The 17892-nt window shown below is 42.6% G+C and overlaps 2 protein-coding genes across 4 annotated transcripts; one reads left to right on the forward strand and one right to left on the reverse strand.

Annotated features, from left to right (window-relative positions):
• The first annotated feature begins 125 nt into the window (after positions 1-125).
• On the forward strand, positions 126-3084 carry aspdh (aspartate dehydrogenase domain containing). 2 transcript variants are annotated; one of them, XM_015945887.3, is made up of 8 exons: positions 126-234; positions 320-377; positions 455-599; positions 707-791; positions 2031-2180; positions 2317-2534; positions 2620-2759; positions 2904-3084. In XM_015945887.3, the coding sequence occupies exons 2-8, from the start codon at positions 323-325 to the stop codon at positions 2939-2941; spliced, it is 831 nt and encodes a 276-aa protein (XP_015801373.1). In that variant the 5' UTR covers positions 126-234; positions 320-322; the 3' UTR covers positions 2942-3084. The 2 variants fall into 2 exon arrangements, with proteins under 2 accessions (XP_015801373.1, XP_070398766.1); XM_070542665.1 differs by lacking the exon at positions 126-234 and having other exon boundaries at positions 243-377.
• A 211-nt stretch (positions 3085-3295) lies between these two features.
• On the reverse strand, positions 3296-16828 carry gys1 (glycogen synthase 1 (muscle)). Of its 2 annotated transcripts, none has more exons than XM_015945883.3 (16): positions 16617-16828; positions 15113-15231; positions 14831-15012; positions 13311-13502; positions 12910-13095; positions 12637-12781; positions 9982-10099; positions 9768-9888; positions 9578-9684; positions 9426-9485; positions 9021-9213; positions 8758-8884; positions 8589-8684; positions 6096-6259; positions 5938-6018; positions 3296-4372 (listed from the first exon to the last, which is right to left on the reverse strand). In XM_015945883.3, exons 2-16 carry the CDS (start codon positions 15228-15230, stop codon positions 4091-4093), a joined length of 2172 nt encoding a protein of 723 aa, XP_015801369.1. In that variant the 5' UTR covers position 15231; positions 16617-16828; the 3' UTR covers positions 3296-4090. The 2 variants fall into 2 exon arrangements, with proteins under 2 accessions (XP_015801369.1, XP_015801370.1); XM_015945884.3 differs by lacking the exon at positions 16617-16828 and adding an exon at positions 16464-16585.
• Positions 16829-17892: the final 1064 nt, after the last annotated feature.

Raw genomic sequence — 17892 nt, forward strand, 5'->3', positions numbered from 1 at the left:
AGAGACATTCACAAATTCAGCTAAAAGCTCTGTTAAAGCCTAGAACAGTGATGCTGTCGATGGATTGGAAGCTCATTTTCTTTCGTCTTCTTACACTGTCCAAGTAATAATTAACTGGCCTCTCTGAGTCAAACTTTGCCCTCTGCTTTCCCATAATTCCTAGAGCAGTGGTTGTTTGCTTCACGGTGGGAGACGTAAATCCAGAGGATTGTACGACAGAAGGCAATAAAAACGGTAACTGCTAAGGCGAGATAATAGAGATCTAAAGCAGCCGGGTGCATGTGTTTTGTTCCGGTTCATGTTTCTTTCCTTCCAACAGAATATGGCGTCCAGTTCTCCCACTCTGACGATTGGAGTTGTAGGATTTGGGCATTTAGGTCTGAACCCATCTAAACCCCAAACACACACTCTTTGATTAATTGACTATTAACATGTGGATGGATGTGTGATTCAGGACAGTACCTGGTGGACAGGCTCCTTAAAGATGGACCCAGCCTCGGTCTGACTCTGGGTTTTGTCTGGAACAGGAATTCTGACAAACTCAAGGGTCTGGTTTCACCCGAGCTCGTTCTGGATGACCTCTCATCTTTTGCTAACAGGTTAAAGCCACATTTACAGTTAGGGAGTTTTGAATCCATTTTTAATGGTTTATAGCATTCGTAAAGGCACAGTGGGCTATAATAAAATGTTTTCCTGTGATTTACAGGCAGTGTGATGTGATTGTAGAAGTTTGCCATCCTCAGATTGTGATTGAATATGGAGTCCGTTTTCTGTCCAAGAGTCACTTCATGGTGAGATCATCCTACTGCAATTGTTCTGATGGCTTTTATTTTATATATCATTGATGATACACGAGCCAGTAATGGATCTTTGGAGAATATCTGGGTCAATAGAAATGTAAAAAAGCTAAGAGCTTCAACAAAACATAATGGAGACATGCAGCTTTTTCTGCATCAGCATTAGGAAAAATTCTCATTAAAAATATGTAAATAATCATTATTATCTGGAGTTTGTAGTTCTCTACAACAAGCATGTCTGAAAGTTGTCAAAAGTACAGAATAGAGTCCTTCAAATGTGACAAAACTCCATACTTGGGCATGCATTATGTAGGAAACAGGCAATTCTAACAAAAAAAATCAACACATCTGGGCTGCATGGTGGTGCAGTGGTTAGCACTGCTGCCTCGCAGCACGAAGGTTGCAGGTTCGAAACTCGGCTGCGGCCTTTCCGCGTGGAGTTGCGTGTTCTCCCCATGCATGCGTGGGTTTCCTCCGGGTACTCCGATTTCCCCCACAGATCACAACATGCCCTATAGGTTATAAATTGTAAGTCGTTTTGGATAAAAGCGTCTGCTAAGTGAATAAACATAAACATAAAAGTGCCTTTATGTAGAAAGAGGAGAAAAGGAATGAGGAAGTTTAGGGAAAGAAAAAGATGTTCATAGTCAAGGTTAGAAAACGTCGTCCGACACTTGAAGTTTGCCAAGGGGGTCAAATTGGTAAGCTGCTGGGAAATTTTTATAATGAAAACACGAGAAAATATGAATTTATTTTGTTTGGATTATAAGCGTTAAGAAAAAGTTTAACGTGGCACAAGAACTTCAACTAAGAGGCACGGTGGTGGTTGCGTCATGGTTTGGAGAGGTGTTCTCTCTGCAAGAAGTGGCTCCTTGTAACTTGGAAGAATACAAACCTGATTGTTTTATCCCATAATAGGATAAAGGAGTTTTAGCCTCTTTCCTGTCCAGATGTTTCATATTATGTGGATGAGATTTCCTCGGCAGGGACATGTGATAACAGAAGCTGGGCTGACGATGTACACTCAGTTTTAGTTGATCTATAGCAAGATTTTCAACACGATAGAGGAAAAGGCAGATGTTTTGCACATCTTTAGGAAACTCCTGGGGCTCAGTGCATCTAAAAACATTTTTTTATTTTATTTATGTGTTTTTTTTTACAAAAACCACAAGATTGCCATTACCCATGTAAGAGCCACCGTTTCTATCTAAAACATTAATAATGTCCCTTTAGGTGGGATCTCCCTCCGCCCTTTCTGATGCTGATCTGAACCAAAATCTGCGTCAAGCGTCTGAACAACATGGCAGGACGCTTTATGTCCCCAGTGGTGCATTATGGGGAGGCCAGGACATCCAGAGGCTGAACGATAGCGGGACTTTGAAGGTATCATAAAGGGAAATTATCCTTTCCTTCTCTGCACCAAGTGCAAATTAATAAAAATAATTAACGAATATTTAAAATATAATTTTATAGAATGTTAAATAATTGAGAAATAAAGAGAAATTATGATTCTTCTCAGGCTCTGTTCATAAGAATGTCTAAACATCCGTCCTGCTTCCGACTGAAAGGAGACATCCCCGCCGACTTGAAGGAAGGAAGGAGAGTTTTATTCCGAGGCTCGGTGGCAGAGCTGTGCCCACTCGCTCCCAACAACGTGAACACCATGGCGGCAGCAGCAGTGGCAGCGGGAATGCTGGGATTCACTGGTGTTCAGGGAGAAATCGTATCAGACACAGAGTGAGTCTTTCATTCATCACAAATCAGACCCACTACAGCTGCTTTTGCCCTGAACGATTGGGTTTCGTGTTTCTCTGTACGTCAGGTTACAAGACCATCATGTGGTGGAGGTGGAGGTGACTGGGTCTGATGGTTTCTCGGTACGGACAGTCAGGAGGAATCCAGCCAAACTCGGAGCGGTCACTGGGAAGGCTACATACCAGTCATTCTGGAGCAGTTTACTCAGTGAGTCTGGAGTTATTTCTCAACACGTCTAACAGAGCAACGTGGGACAAAAACACATAGATTTAAATAATTTTGACTTTTTGAATAATTGTGATAAGTTTGTCAATAAGAAAGACTCTAATTTGAATTTCTTGTTCCTTAAAGTTTGCAAAGGCCACGGAGGCAGAGTTTACCTGTGCTGAGGAGGATGATGAACATGGGAGGAAGATCCCTTTTCCAAATCCCGTATAAATTACAAGGATCATGCTGGATATGTAGGGTGGTACGGAGCTTCTACGAACCCCCTGACCTCAGCGTATGGGCTTCAATAAACTGAATAAGCAGAGCCAGGCGTCGCTTGTAAAACACTAACAGGTGTATTCGTATATTTTAGCTTTTATTAGAAGTTCATCTGATACAGCATTGGAACAAACAACTCTTACAGTGGGGTGACAGCAATTCACCTGGTAAAACCAGTTAGTCTATTCCAACACAACTCATTCATGACGAACCCTAACTCGCTTCTAAATCTCTTCCATCTTCTGTTGGAAAATTCAACCAACATCATAAATCTCTGTTCTGTTATTCCATTTTTTCCCTCACACTCATCTTTCCATCTTCCACTAATAAATACTTCCTGAAAATGGGAAAATGGAGGATAAGCCAAACAAGCGTGCAAATCGACAGGTGAAAGGTGTTTCAAGTTGCTCAGCGTCGAAGAAACTGATACAATAAGGCAAAGAAATGAAATGGAAAACACACAACTTCAAAGTAAAAGCTTTTAACAAGACTTTTTGAGCTGCTCCTTAATGTGCATGCGCGTCACCCGCATTTCATTTCCATTCTAGGGCGTTTTGAAGTAAACGAGGCATTTGAGACAAAGCCACGAGGTTTTTTCTGAGAACATGTGATGTAGGTAAAATGAAGGAAAGGTTTTCCCTGCTTGGACTAATGTCTGAATCACGTACAAAACCTTTCTCGGCTGTTTTCTCTCAACATTTTAGACATAAATTATTCAGTATTGGTACACTAACAAAACCAGCAACACAACACTGAGCTGTCCTAGTTCTCTGCACTGTGCCTTTTTCTGCTGGTGTAGAAATGAAACGATACCAAAACTGATCAAACTGGCTGATGGTTTTAGAGGTTCTGAGGTACAAACTGGGCAGGAAGACGCTGACAGTGATGCAATTTCCTTTCCCCACAAAAAGCCACAGCTAAATTCATCACACACACTTAAACACTACCACAGCTGCACTCATTTATAACGTTTGTAGTGCGAGGATGACTAACGACTGCAACAAACAATGTTTCACTAGTGTGGTTCAGCATGTATCCTACATGTACGCTCCTCAGTTTTTCTCGCTGGTCACTTCGTCACCATCTCCGTTCTCATCTCCGTTCACATCTCCCTCTCCATCTCCGTTGGCTCCCAGGACAGCTGACACTTTGTTTTTCACTGGCATCGTGTAGGGCTGGCGGATGTTCACTCGATCCTTTTCGGCCTCCAGTTCCTCGTCGTAACGCTCGTCCTCCTCGTTGTCTTCGGCCTCACTGTGGTGCGGGGAGGAGTGACGGGACAGGGCTGGAGATGGCGGCACAGAGGCAGGTCGGGGGTAACGGAAACCTGCAGTCTGACAACGACATGCAAGATCTCAAATGGAGGCGGAAAATGTGCAACTTTGGTAAAACCATAGGGGCTCAAGCTAAGAAAAACCGTTTTAATGTACAAATGGTGTAAGAAGTCGTTTCAAGAGTCTTGATAAGGATCGCCATGGTAACCACACACCCCTGTGTATCTAAACTCAGACTAAAACAGGCAGTCAGAAACACAAAGTAAGCCTCAAACAACTATAAAGTATTTTTTTTTTATCTTTGACAAACAACAAAAATACACTTTTATGCTTCTAGCGTCTGTCGGATATGACATGAAAACTCGAGAATGGCCGTGTGAACTCAGGGCTTTCTGATGGTTTGACACAAAACATCCTACAGCAGGGAGGGACAGCCTGAGTGAAAGAGGACAAAATACCTACAGTTTTGTATATTTCCTGTATAAAAGCTATCGAGTTGAATAAAAACGAGAATTTCAGCAGGTTTTGATGAGCCAAAACTTAATGTTCACAACTTCATCACACTCAAAGAAATCTCCAAAAATCAGAACATTTAAAGTGACCGTGTGTATTTTTCCTGGCGATAGGGAGGCAGTAGATGCCTAAATCGTTGCAAGCAAGCAATATTTTTGTGTTGGAGTAAGACCTTATCAATGGAGGCCCATAAGGGTCAAAAAGCCCTGGGGAGTGCAAACTTCAGCTAAATAACAAGAACAGCAGACTCCCTTTCATCACTGGCAGCAAACGCAAGTACATGTGTAAAACAACAACCTTTAACTCATTCGCTGCCAGCCGTTTCCTGATCGGTAAAGCCCTTCGCTGCCAGCGTTTGTTGCAGTTTTTACTGTTTTTTTAAAAGTCACAGAACGTTGCGCGCTAGGATGATGTCGCTAGGATGATGATGTCGACGCCAAAACAAAGCGGAGACTCACCTCTTACATCAGGAAGAATCTGTGCGTTTCGAGCGTTACCCGTTCTTTCATAATCCGTTGTTGAATTGTGATCGGCAGAAGCTTTTCCAGTTCGCGCCTCACTTTTTTTTACAGCAGCGGCCCAAAACGATCTCCTAGCACATGGATTTTCAACTTCCTGATCACGTGACGTGTGACGTGTGCAGATGAAGATCGGCTTTAGAGCTGAGGTGTTTGTTCTCACAGTGCGGGGGCTTGTTCCGATGCCCACACAGTAAATTGGCAGTGAATGAGTTAAGAATGGCTAAAGTTTGTAACAGTTTGTTACAAATAAGTAAATGCGTTTTGTGCTCATGGGCTCCAGTAAAAGGAAACATGGCCTCTAATACGGTGTCGCCCGGAGACTTAGACCCGCTCCCGTGTAGCGTAGATGGGATTTTTATGGTTATATGCTACGAAGTCGCCAATATTTTTCAAAAACCAGGCTTCATTTCATTCACTTTAAACAACATTTTGATAGATATTTCCAGAAATTAATGGTAAAAACTACACATTGTCTCTTTAAAACTGGGAATGTTCAAAATCCATTTAAGGAATTGAAATACAAGTAAGGACACATTTAAATCAATGGGTAATAAGTTAAAAGGCTGCTCCATTTGAGGTTGAGTAACTCACCGAGGCGGTCTCTTCGGGCTCATATATGAAGGTGTCAGGGAAGGCTTTAGCCAGGGCCATGTGACGAGCAGCTATGTAAAACTAAAAAACAGAGAAAGACCCTTCAAATAGACGTTTCTGCATCGATTAAAGATCATGTCTGGGATTGGTAATCTTACCCTGCCAAGGTATCTCCAATCCAGGAGGTCACTGAGGCGCTCCGTGCGATTTCTCTGGATGATCCGCTGGCGCCGGCTCTGCTTGCAGAACTGGAACAGGAAGGAGGTGAGCTGGTTGCATGACTCATCAACCCCCTTGTAACGGCGATCAAGGATGTAAATACCTAACAAGAGAAAGGGCATTTTAATTCCCCAGAGAAAACATCATAGCCCGGTAAGCCATCCGATGTGTGTAAACATGCCACGACCCATAAAGACTGCTCAGTCTTGGGGCGGAATCTACGGCTGTCTTTCAAAACCGTCTCTGCACACAATTGGACAGCACTAGGACCAATCAGCGCAACGAACATGATGCATTCATCGATTCATGAATCAGTCAATGGGTCAGTCCGCCATGCACCGAAGGAGAAAGAAGAAAAATAATTTTTCTAAATGAATGACTTAAGTATCGATCTGCTCATGACTCAAAAGAAGCTCAAGTCTAACTCGTCCAAAGTCATTTCAAACGAGTGCTGTTCCTGAGCTGATGCCATCTTTGTAGATTTTCTCCATCGCAGCTCGAGAAGGGAGTCGCTGCAGACCCAGACTGCAGATTCAGACCGACTTTACATTCAGGCTTCTGTTTTTGAGACAGCGCTGCCCACTGTTTGACAGCAATTGATCCCAATAGAAAATGAATGTCTGGCAGCTCCTCCAGCACTGGCAGAAGATTTAAAATCCTGACTGCTGCAAAAATGAAGAATGTGCCGACATATCCGTCCTCCACCACTGTGTTTTTGTCCATCAAGGTGTTACGAAGTTGTTAATCTAAAGATGGGCTTTACTAAAGTATTGTGTGAGTGTGTGTAAAGTAACACGAAAAACATATTTCATTTAGATGGAACAAGACTGGTCAATTAGTTATTATTTTGATTTAATAAGGTTAATGCTTCACCAGCAATAAATCATTTTACGTTGGTTTAATACAATTGGACTTCTAATAATTTTTTTATTAATAACATGACCTAAAGGTATGTTTTGAGTCTACAATTGCAGTTAAAGTGACAGCGTGTAGTTTCCGTGGCGATAGAGGGCAGTACATACCTAAATCACTGCAAGCAAGCATTATTTTTGTGTTCAAATAAGACCTTACCAACAGATGACCATTAGGGTGAAAAATCCCCGGGAGTGCAACCTCCAGCAAAATAACAAGAACATCAGATTCCCTTTCATCACTGGCAACGAGTGAAGAGGTAAATGTGTAAAGCAACAATGCTTATTAACGCTGAAAGATTTTGTAACCATTTGTTACAAATCAGTAAATGTATTTTGCCCTCACAGACTTCCGTAGAAGTAAACATGGCATCCAATATGGCGTCACTCAGAGACTTAGGGTGTCTCTCAATATCAAGGCGTCTGGCCTTGCGGGGCGACATCTTGGGAGGCCAGGCGCCTTGCTTACGAGGACACTGTTCTTCCTTGGAAAAAGAAAACTGTTAAATGGAACAGACTTGCATCACGTGACCGCGGCCACGTAACGTCACATGACACGGAAGATAACTTTATATTTTATACGTATACGTTTCAATATGAATATATAACGAGACTTTTACTTTTTAAATTGTGTATATGTTTGTTAAATTAAATATATAAGTGAGTTACTACCCGCTAGCCACCGAAGCTGCAACTACTAAGCAACTAACCAACCTTAGATAACTTCTTTGGATCTAAAAGAACATTTTAAAGTAGTTGACTTACTTTTAACCTTGAAATTTACCCCCCGAAGTAGCTGCTGGCTTCTGATCCACCGTCCTTTTGAAAATACAGCGGGGTATTCTGGGAAATTTTTGACCAAGGCTAGGCTACAAAACACCTCCCATGTATCCTTGCTCAGCTAGCTAAACGGCTAACAAACGGGGAACACACGCCTCGGTAGAACATGAACATTGGAACACGTCTTGGCGGTTCCTGGTGACGTATCCCCTAGGCAACCGGGGTGGGGCCAAGACATCAAGGTGAGATTCCTTGCCATTGAGAAACACCCTTAGACCCGCTCCATGTATTTTAGACCTGATTTTTATGGTAATATGTTAAAAAAAACTGCCAATATTTTTCAATAACTGGGCATCTTTTAAGTCATTTACAACAATATTTCAATGGATATTTCCACAGATTAATGGTAAAAACTACACATTGTCACTTTAAACACTAATCCTTTAGGGGGAGCCGTCTCAGAAACAACAGAAGCCTGAATCTGCAGTCGGCCTTATTCTGCGGTGTCCGGGTCTGCAGCCATACACTATTGCGCAGCTCTGGTGCTACGCCCACCCAAACAGAGAGCTGTGATTGGTCCATCCTAAAATTGTTCAGGCCAATGGTAGACCAGCTGAGACTACAATAGAGCGTGGCTTGACCGACCTGCATAACTACATATTTTTCTAGTGCTACAGCCTGTCTATAGATTTCTAGGCTAAAATGGTTTTTAAAACTTGAGAAGTGAATAAAGATACACACCATATGCCGAAGGGTCTGCTATGTGTTCCTCCATGAAACATCCAAAACCTGAGAGGTTGGTGGAGATTGAAGGAATTCCCATGACTGTGCACTCAGCTGGTGGCGACACAAACATGGAGGATTATTCACATGATAAACCCATGTGTGCTTCAGTGCTCATGATTACTACCTGGTGTATAGCCCCAAGGCTCATAGTAAGAAGGGAAGACGCCAAGGTGGCAACCTCGGACAAACTCCTCATAATCCATGGGAAGCAGAGGAGAGGTAGATGAAAGGAACTCTGGATGGAAGATAATCTGAGGAAGGAGAAGCGAGGCTGTAATCCAGCAAGACGTAAAACATAACATTGTACTGAAAAAGAAATCCTGCAGGCTTTATGCAAACGTCCCCAACAAGCGCCACGTTTATTTTTGCTCCCGTCAGATGTGGTACCTTGACTCGGTCAGAGGAGCTGTTGAAAAGGCCGATGCGGCGGACACAGCTGAGGATGGGGTCGCTGCTGTCCTCCAGCATGTTGTGGGTACAAACTGGAGGCTGGGACTGCCTCTGAGTCGCAAAGATGGCACGCTTCATTATGGTGAAGTCCTCTTTGTCCAGCATCTTGGAGACATCTGGCAACTGCCCACTAAAGAACAAACATTTTAAACCTAAATCAAGAGCTTTGGTTTCCTGGTCTCAGCTTGTATTTTAGTCATTCTGCCAAAAGACAGAGAACACATTGAAGAGAATTTCAACATTTCAGGTTAAGAAAATACCTCAAAAGGGCACCATCTTTGCATTTCTAGAGCTAAAAGATAAAAAAAGAAGTCTTTTTTGATCTTTACGTGGACAACTCACACTAGAAGTGACTCATAAAGCTTCTTTCCAAAGCGTTCCTTCACAGTCTGAGCTGTATCCCTGTCACAGACAGCAAAACAAACACAAGTGGGCTGTCAGCCTATGAAAGAACATCCTCAGTTTAGAAACATCTGGATTCACAGCATCCTCACCAGAGCTGCTTTCGGACAGCTTGGCCCTTCAAGGTCTCCACGTTGAAGTTGTTTGTGCGAGCTGGCATGATGAAGAACGCTATAACAGTCACGTCGCTGTGGTTGACCTGTGCAACACAAATACCTGTTGGAGCATCAAACTACACCTGAGCACTCGGTGAAACCACGTCACACACACACACACACTTACTCTCAGGAGATAGTTGAGTCTGGCTAAAGCCTCCAAGAAGACGTCGGCTCCTTTGTTGGAGAACTCGTACCTCCCAGCTATGAAGAGGAACAAACACTTGTCCAAGTTGAAGTCGAGGTGCCTGATGGCGAAGACAAGCTGCAGTGAGCCAAACGCCTCCACTGAACACATGACACCACGCTTCTTTTAAGACCGGGTTAATGTGAGTTCTGACCCATAGAAGTGTCCCCTGACAAACTCCTGGATGCGGCTCTTGCTCTGGGCGTGGAGGTTTTGAAACTCGTGCATAGCAGAGAACTTCTTCACATTGAGTCCATTGGGAGTGATGATGTCTGTAAATTTAATATAGCTCATCAAATCATGACATAAAAAACCGTTTTGGTGAAGTAATAAGTTGGCTGAGAAAAAAAACCTCTTGAATTATAATTAGGCTAAAAACATAAAACCATGTGCTGCTGGCCAAAGTGACAACATTATCTAAGGTTGTGACCAAATTCAGGGATTGCTTCCCTCCGAGGCCGACTATAAAGGCTGATCATGTCATAGTGATGAAACGAAGGTCGCCTAAATTCGAAAATCCACTAATCTGTGTTTATTTTCCCCAGAATTGAAGGTCAGGTATGTAGTCTCTTTCGTGGCCCATCCAAGCCCAAGAGTCATTGTCAGCCAAACCAGTTTTTCTTCTTGTAACAAAGGCAGACGAAGCGGGGGAGGATTACAGATTTAAATGTTAGTATTTTAATATCTGGCAACACAAAAGTTAAAACCTTCAGTCTTGATAGGCTTTTGTTGTTTTAGAATTGTCAAAAATAATAATAAAAATCTTTGTAAACAAAGTTGTACGATGGGGCCTGCTGCAGTTCTTCATGTATTGTCGCCAAGTTTAGTTTAATTTTTTGTTTAGCACAGTCAGATGAAAGGATGACACTGAGGTAAGGGTGGTAATAAATCTGAAGGCCGCCGGCGCCAGCTGGCTGGCAGCGCTGCTCAGCGGTAGCCGGGATCTGCGCGGTACGCTGAAGATTCACTGGTGTATGATGCAAGTGTGGCAAGGTGGAGAAACGAGGGATTTGACCCCCAGACTCCCGGGTGAGAGTCACGAGCGCTAACCAGTCAGCCTAAGGGACATCCCTGTGACCAAGTAGCCAGGAAGCATGAATAATCTGGATACGGTGACGCTCACCCTGTCACACAAGGATACAAGGACCTCAGGTAGAGACAAGAAAGAATAAATGACTGAGCTCTCACGATTCAGAAAACTCCCGATGTTGCCTCCTGTTTGATACGTATTGTGGTCAGACGTTCTTTTTCTTCCTCTTTTTTTATTCTTTAAGAAAAAAGGTTTTCTTTGTCTGTTCTGAGGCTCTGCTACGATGAATACGTTACAGTAAATGCTAACCAGGTGAAGCTCGTCTGTTCTGAGGTGTAAACATGGATTGCTGTAAAGCGTTACTCTTTCACACGAGACACATGACTTTGAGAGACGTAAGGGTGGCGGTCCAGAGAGGCTCAAGTGTGGTATTCTGGCTACAAGGGGCAGAGCGACTTTCATTAACCCTGTAATTGTGTCATTTTAGCACCAACAGGCTCAAGAAAATAATTTAAAAACATAAAAAATGTACTTCCTTTAAATGAAAAGTATGAAGAAGCAATGGCCAGCTACAGGCTAAACTCTCCCACGGTTACCACATTTGGTGTGCCACCCCAAACCTTTCACTGGCCCCAATACATGTTTAATAATCTACAGTAAACTACCCAGATTATGATGTATGAGTGTGAAAAGAAAAGGAGTCACCATGGTAACCACCTGCAGCTTATTAAAGACCAAGTCATCCCCATCAGTTTTACTCCACTCAGGGTATCTGCAGGTTTAAGGGAGCCAAATTTAAGACTTTTTAAGACCTTTTTTAAGGCCACTTTGACCAAATTTAAGATATTTAAGCAGGGCAGCAGTAGCTCAACAGGTTGAGCGGGTTGTCCAGTAATCGGAAGGTTGCAGGTTCGATCCCGGCTCCGGACACTTAACCCACCTTGCCTGCTGGTGGTGGTCGGAGGGACCGGTGTTCTCGGCAGCCTCGCCTCTGTCAGTGCGCCCCAGGGCAGCTGTGGCAACATCATGGCTCATCCCCACCATTGTGTGGATGTGTGTGAATGGATGAATGATACACTGTAGTGTAAAGCGCTTTGGAGTCCTGACTCTGAGGGGCGCTATACAAGTGCGGGTCATTTATCATTTAAGCTATAATTTCCAGCTGTTGCCTGGAACCGGTGCTAACCAAGCCACGATCGTGGGATTAGCCATCCAGTTACCATTAAACTTGCACTTCCCCATGGCGCAAGCGCCCACTAGCTTAACCAGCTAACGTGCTCATCTAAAAATAGCTCCCTTTCACAACCAACTGAATGTGTACGGTTCCGCTTATGCCAACAACGTACACAAAAAACGCTGAACACCAACTAGAAATTCACAAAAATTTTATAGAAATAAAAGAATCTTGTTTGTTGGGTCTTTTAAGACCTCTGGAAACTGTATTTAAGGATTATTTGTAATTTTTAAGGATTTTTAAGGCCTTAAATTTGGAAAAGCTAATTTAAGGCTTTTTAAGACTTTTTAAGGACCCGCAGATACCCTGTCCACTCCCACTTCCTTGAAAAATGCAACAAATGCCGTTGCCTGGTAAACCAAGAGGGCGGAGCCGCAACCGCACGCACGCACACGCCATCAACAACATTGTGACATCATGATGTACCAACTAATGTCATAGTGTACCTCTTAAAGGTCACTTTGGCAAAGACACACCTTGTGTAGACTAAAAAAGTAAGCCCCAGAATACCAAGTGTGGTGATGGTTGGGAGAACAGAATAGTACCTGGTTTCCTCTTGAGCAGGTGCTCCGCCTCAATAGCTGTAATCTGTGACACTGTGGTGAAAACGTGAGTGCAGTGAGCAGCCGCCCGTTCCAAACAGTACCGATGGTAGATCTGTCGATCACCAGCTTCCTTGTCCACGTTGAACTGAGTGAGATATAACACGCAGAGTAAAATGTCAATATCACAAATATTTTTAAATTCACCATCGGAATAAAAAAGGCCAATAACTGGAGATTCGGGGTTTAATTTCTGGAATTAGCAACCATTCACACCTGAGCAAGGTTGTTGTAAAAGTCCACGCTTCCAGCACAAAGGTAGCGTCCCAGCAGCGTAGCATGAGTGGTGAATATAGTAGCAATGGGGAGCTGTCTCTGTCGACACAGTACCAGGCCGAGTCCAGCCAGCCACTCGTGGAAATGGGCCACGATGTGTGGAGACTCTTCGCTCTGAGCTGCGTACTAGAAATAACAGCATTTGTATTAAAAATGTTAGTAGAGCACAAACCAACATTTCTGCACTGAAAGATAGAAAGGCAGTTTTAATCAAAAACATACAAAACAGACGAATAAGCTACACACTCAAACCTGATGCAGGTAACTGGTTATTTTCCATAATAAATGACGACTAAGAGCGAGAAGATCTTTGATAAACACGCTGACATCATCCAGCTAACCTCTCCCAGAAGCCACGCAGTCAGGAAGCCAAACAGCACAGCATCGTTGGCCTCACGGTCGAACCACGGCACGCCGATGCCACAGTGCTCCCACAGCTCCCTCTTCCAGCGGTCCAGAGACCAGGCGGTGAAGCCGACGTCGATCAGAACCACATAAGGACTCCCTTCAATGAGCCAGCGGCCAAAGTAAATCTATGAAGTTGTAGCGAGACAAGATGAGTTTTAAAAATGTTGCTTAACTAAACTAAATCATATTTAAAATTTAAGATTATTTTCTGTGAAAGGGAATATACGGGCAAGTTCTAACTGCAAGTATTGTTTTGCATTTTGTTTATTATTGTGTTTTCAAATTGCATCAGAACAGTTTAACTACATAGGCCCACACAGAGACTATAGAAGCCTACGTTTGTATCCGGGTAGTTTTACAAGTGTTCTTTTTTCCTGTATGCCTTTTGGTTTTTGCTGGCTGAAAAACAAAAAGTTCCCCTAGGGAAAAAAAAGTTTAAAGTGAATATTGCCTTTTAACAAACATAATCAAAGCACAAAATCTCAACTATTTTAAATTCATAATCACATTTTTGACAAGGAGGTTATACATTTTACGGAAGAGGATAAGGGCCAAAGGAAAAAAAAGATAATTCAGACTTTTTTCTGGAATCAAATTCCGACTTTAGTCTCATAAATCCAACTTAAATCTCAGAATTCCGACTTAAATCTCAGAATTCCGACTTGTCTCAGGATTATTATAGTTAGAACTCCGAGATTAAAGTCAGATTTCTGAGAAAAAAATCTGTATTCCGTGAAAAAAAGTCAGCATTCCAGGAAAAAAAGAGATTTCTGAGAGAAAAGTCAGCATTCCAAGGGAAAAAAGTCAGCATTCCGAGGGGAAAAAGTAAGCATTCCGAGGAAAAAAAGTCAGCATTCTTAGGAAAAAAGTCATCATTCCAAGGAAAAAAGTCAGCATTCCAGGAAAAAAGTCAGATTTCTGAGAGAAAAATCAAAATTCTGAGAAAAAAGTCCGAATTGCGATAAAAAAAAGTCAGAATTCTGGGAGAAAAAACTCAGAATTCCGAGAAATAAGTCAGAATTCTGAGAATTAAGTCAGAATTCCGAGAAATAATTCCAAGAATCGGCCCTAATCCTGCTGTAAAATTTGACTAGATCAAACTAAAACAAAACGGAAATAAGAAAGAGCGTCTGAGTCTTGGCAATAGCCTCTTCTATGACACAAGATGCACGGTTCCTTTAAATGCAGCACCACTTCCAGCCTTGACACATAAAACCACAGCGATCCTCCAGTGACACAGCACAAAACCCCACATGTATCAAGCCCACTCGTCTATTTCTGGACAGAGTCTGTGTGAGACAGCTCAAAACACGGAGACACCGATGCAACCTCTAACCTTTGTGTGGAACTTCTCCATCCACATGATCACTGATCTCACCCTATTTATTCTAGTGTTAAGCAGCCAGAACGACCGCCCTTTAGAGGAGAATGTGTGTGTTTACGGTTTATATACCTTACACCCACTGGCGTTCATTTGGTCAATGGTGCGTTTTAGCACCGGGTTGGTGGGTTCGATCAGCTCCACCTGAGTGCGCACGTTGCTCTCCACATAGGGCCCCACGAGGAAATAGTTCTCCCCCCATTCCTCCGCGGTCAGACGGGCTTTGGTCTGGATGACGGTGTAGATTCCTCCAACTTCAAACAAGAACACAAAGTCCAAGCAGATGGAAATACATTTTTCCCAAAGTAAGGATTTTTGAAAATTTTAAGCAAATACAACAATTATAATATTTGCCTTTATTTGCGACCTCCCAAGCTATTTCGAAAAGAACAGCATCCTCCAAATCAAACTCTTCGTCCCACTCTTCAAGTCCTGACAGGGACGTGACGGACAGGCTGCGGGCCAACGGCATGCTGGGTAAAAATAGAACATACCCTGCTAAGAAGGGACACACACCTTACATCTATGTATAAACCGACTGAAATATCCCATCGCAACATTTAAAAAAAATAGCACATTGCTTTATTTTTTCATAGTTATTTCCAAATAAACTCAAATCAAATCTTTTTTAACCACAATTCAGACCTAAAGCCAAACATTTGAATGAGCACTGCCAGGATAACCTGAAACGCAACTTCCTCTTGAGCAACTATACTAAGTATTAGACTATTTCACTGTGATGTGAAGCCAGAGGTTTTCTGAATTATTTTATCTTTCTCTAATTATTTGTAGATTAAACAATAGTTTCATGCGTGTAAACTTTATGAAGAGATTTGTCAGCATTTACTTTCAGAAACACAAATGATACCAGTTAAGATTTGGACATAAATCCTAATATTTATTCCTAATAATGACTATTTTTAGGAGTCCATCTCATCCTAACCACTACAATAAAGAGCTTTCTGAAAATTATTCTAATCTTATATTATTAGCAGTTTGCCACTGCCAATCTCAAGAACAGATGTAACATTTAAAACGCATACGTTTTTTCTCAGTTCCTGCTTGTAGAAATGATGAAACCTAATGAACAAATGAAGGGATGGTGAGAGACAGGATGCCACTTCAACTGCTTCAAGTTCAGACTTGATTCAGCACCTTTCATTCATCCATGAGGTGATGTTGTGTGATATTTGGTAATCACATGAATTTGAGGTGCATGGAAAACTAAAAAGTTGCGTCAGAGTAAAATCCAATGTGATGGGGGAGGGTCCTGTCCACTTAAACTTAGGCACAGACTAGATTTTGGATCAAATCAATAAAAAAACACCCAGATAAATTAAGAGTTTTGCACACTGGTGATCTTCATTAATCTGTATGTAGTGACTGCTTTTACTTTTTAACAGATTTAATCAAAAGAGAATGAAATTAAAGAGAATTCATCGAATGAATAAACCACCATCCCCCCACTTTTTCATGAACTTTTTAAGAGGACCCTCCGGCTTTCCGTACTTCAGTCCCATCCTTACGATTTACAATTTAAACATCCTGCAGAATTATGTTTTATGACCTTGCTCACACTCACGGACATTGAGCTTATTTCCACAAGGCCCTCAGTTTTTAAAACGAACAGAAGCCAACCCTGGTGACTTTAACCCGACGTGTCTGCAGAGAGACACCAAGAGCGTTTCTGAAATAATTCACAGACCTGACGATGTGAGTGAATGTTTGTGCTTCCTATCAGAGTGGAGAGGTGGACGTGCCATCAAGCACCTATTCCGAAAAGCTATCGAGAGGCCGCGTGCCCGCGCGCGCTCCCAGAGCAACCATTCAAGCGTTTTGTAACATAAAATAGACTCACCCTTCGGTTTTGTCCCAACGTCCACAAGATTAGCTAAACATTGGCAGCTGTCGCAGTCACTCCAAAAAAGATGGGAAACGGTAAAGACCGAGAGGAGAAAAGGGGGCGGCGGCTTTGGTTAAATGTCAGCGGCTCACATTGGTTTGCTGTGAGCCGCTGTGGCGCTAACGGGAACGCCCTTTACTTTACGATGCAGGTGGAGGAGTCCATGCTGTCACATTATTCACGAGCTTCACAACCATTGGTCGTTTTGTCCTCCTTGGCTCTGCCTGCTGCCACAATGTGAAGGTGATTGGTTGTCTTCAGCAGCGGAGAGACGCTATTGGCTAGATAGGAATTAAAGGGACTAATAGTGGGTCAACACCTTCTGAACACCGGCGTGTGTGGAGGCGCGCTGGGTGTGCGGGGTTTGTTCGTAAAACGGCGGATCTGCCATAAATCAGCTGTTGTTATTTTTATATGTCGATGTTTTTTTCCCTGTAGAACATGGCTCCAGACCTCCCCTTTTTTCAGCAGCTTCACTTACTTTTTTCTTTAACCTCCGTTGTTCTGGAAGCAGCAGGGTAACATGCTGAATTTAGTCAGTGTGTTCCGGAAGCTGTTTTTCTAAGTAGCCTTGACAGACTTCAATTCCATTCAGTTTATTTTTATAGCGCCAAATTACGACAAGAGTCGTATCAGGGCACTTCACAAAGTAAACATTCCAATGAGGTTCAGTGTATTATCAGTTAAAAGTTTCCAAATAAGGAACCCAACAGACTGCATGGACTGCCAGAGAATTACAGCAAGCAAGGAAAACTCCCTTTTAACAGGAAGAAACCTCCAGAGGATCCTGGTTCAGTAGCCCCCTATGCCATCTCCAAGACCCACTGGGTGGGGGTGGGTGGCGGGCATGTTCTTTTCTCAGGCACAGTTTTGACATAATTGTGTAGTTCTTTGGTTAACTGAACTTAATGTTTTTGTTTTTGACAAAGTCTTCAAAGGAGTTCACTTGCAAATAGTCTGTCCCTATAATATGTAAACCTGACACTCCTTAACAGCTTGAGGTGAGCCGCGTAACGACTGTAATATTTCCATTTGATTATGTACAGGTTTGTTTAAAAATGGGAAAGAATTGAACAAGTGCTGTGTCAAAATTGCACAGATCTGGATTTCTTCAAGTCTTCTGCAAGCAACCCACTTAGTGTGAAGTTGGGTGAACAGAAATTGGGGAACACAGACAGATGAACACATGGTTTATAAAAACTATTGTCTGTCCTAAATGTTCTGATATGCA

This window comes from Nothobranchius furzeri, chromosome 12 (assembly GCF_043380555.1).
Source record: "Nothobranchius furzeri strain GRZ-AD chromosome 12, NfurGRZ-RIMD1, whole genome shotgun sequence".
NCBI lineage: Eukaryota > Metazoa > Chordata > Actinopteri > Cyprinodontiformes > Nothobranchiidae > Nothobranchius > Nothobranchius furzeri.

Coding starts and splice junctions, on each gene's coding strand:
- aspdh (XM_070542665.1), top strand. CDS start 299: ATGTTTCTTTCCTTCCAACAGAATATGGCGTCCAGTTCTCCCACTCTG. Junction 792..2,030: donor TGTCCAAGAGTCACTTCATG/GTGAGATCATCC, acceptor ATGTCCCTTTAG/GTGGGATCTCCCTCCGCCCT. Junction 2,760..2,903: donor ATTCTGGAGCAGTTTACTCA/GTGAGTCTGGAG, acceptor TGTTCCTTAAAG/TTTGCAAAGGCCACGGAGGC.
- gys1 (XM_015945883.3), bottom strand. CDS start 15,230: ATGCCGTTGGCCCGCAGCCTGTCCGTCACGTCCCTGTCAGGACTTGAA. Junction 10,100..12,636: donor CCTGCTCAAGAGGAAACCAG/GTACTATTCTGT, acceptor TTAAATTTACAG/ACATCATCACTCCCAATGGA. Junction 6,019..6,095: donor ATTGGAGATACCTTGGCAGG/GTAAGATTACCA, acceptor TCTGTTTTTTAG/TTTTACATAGCTGCTCGTCA.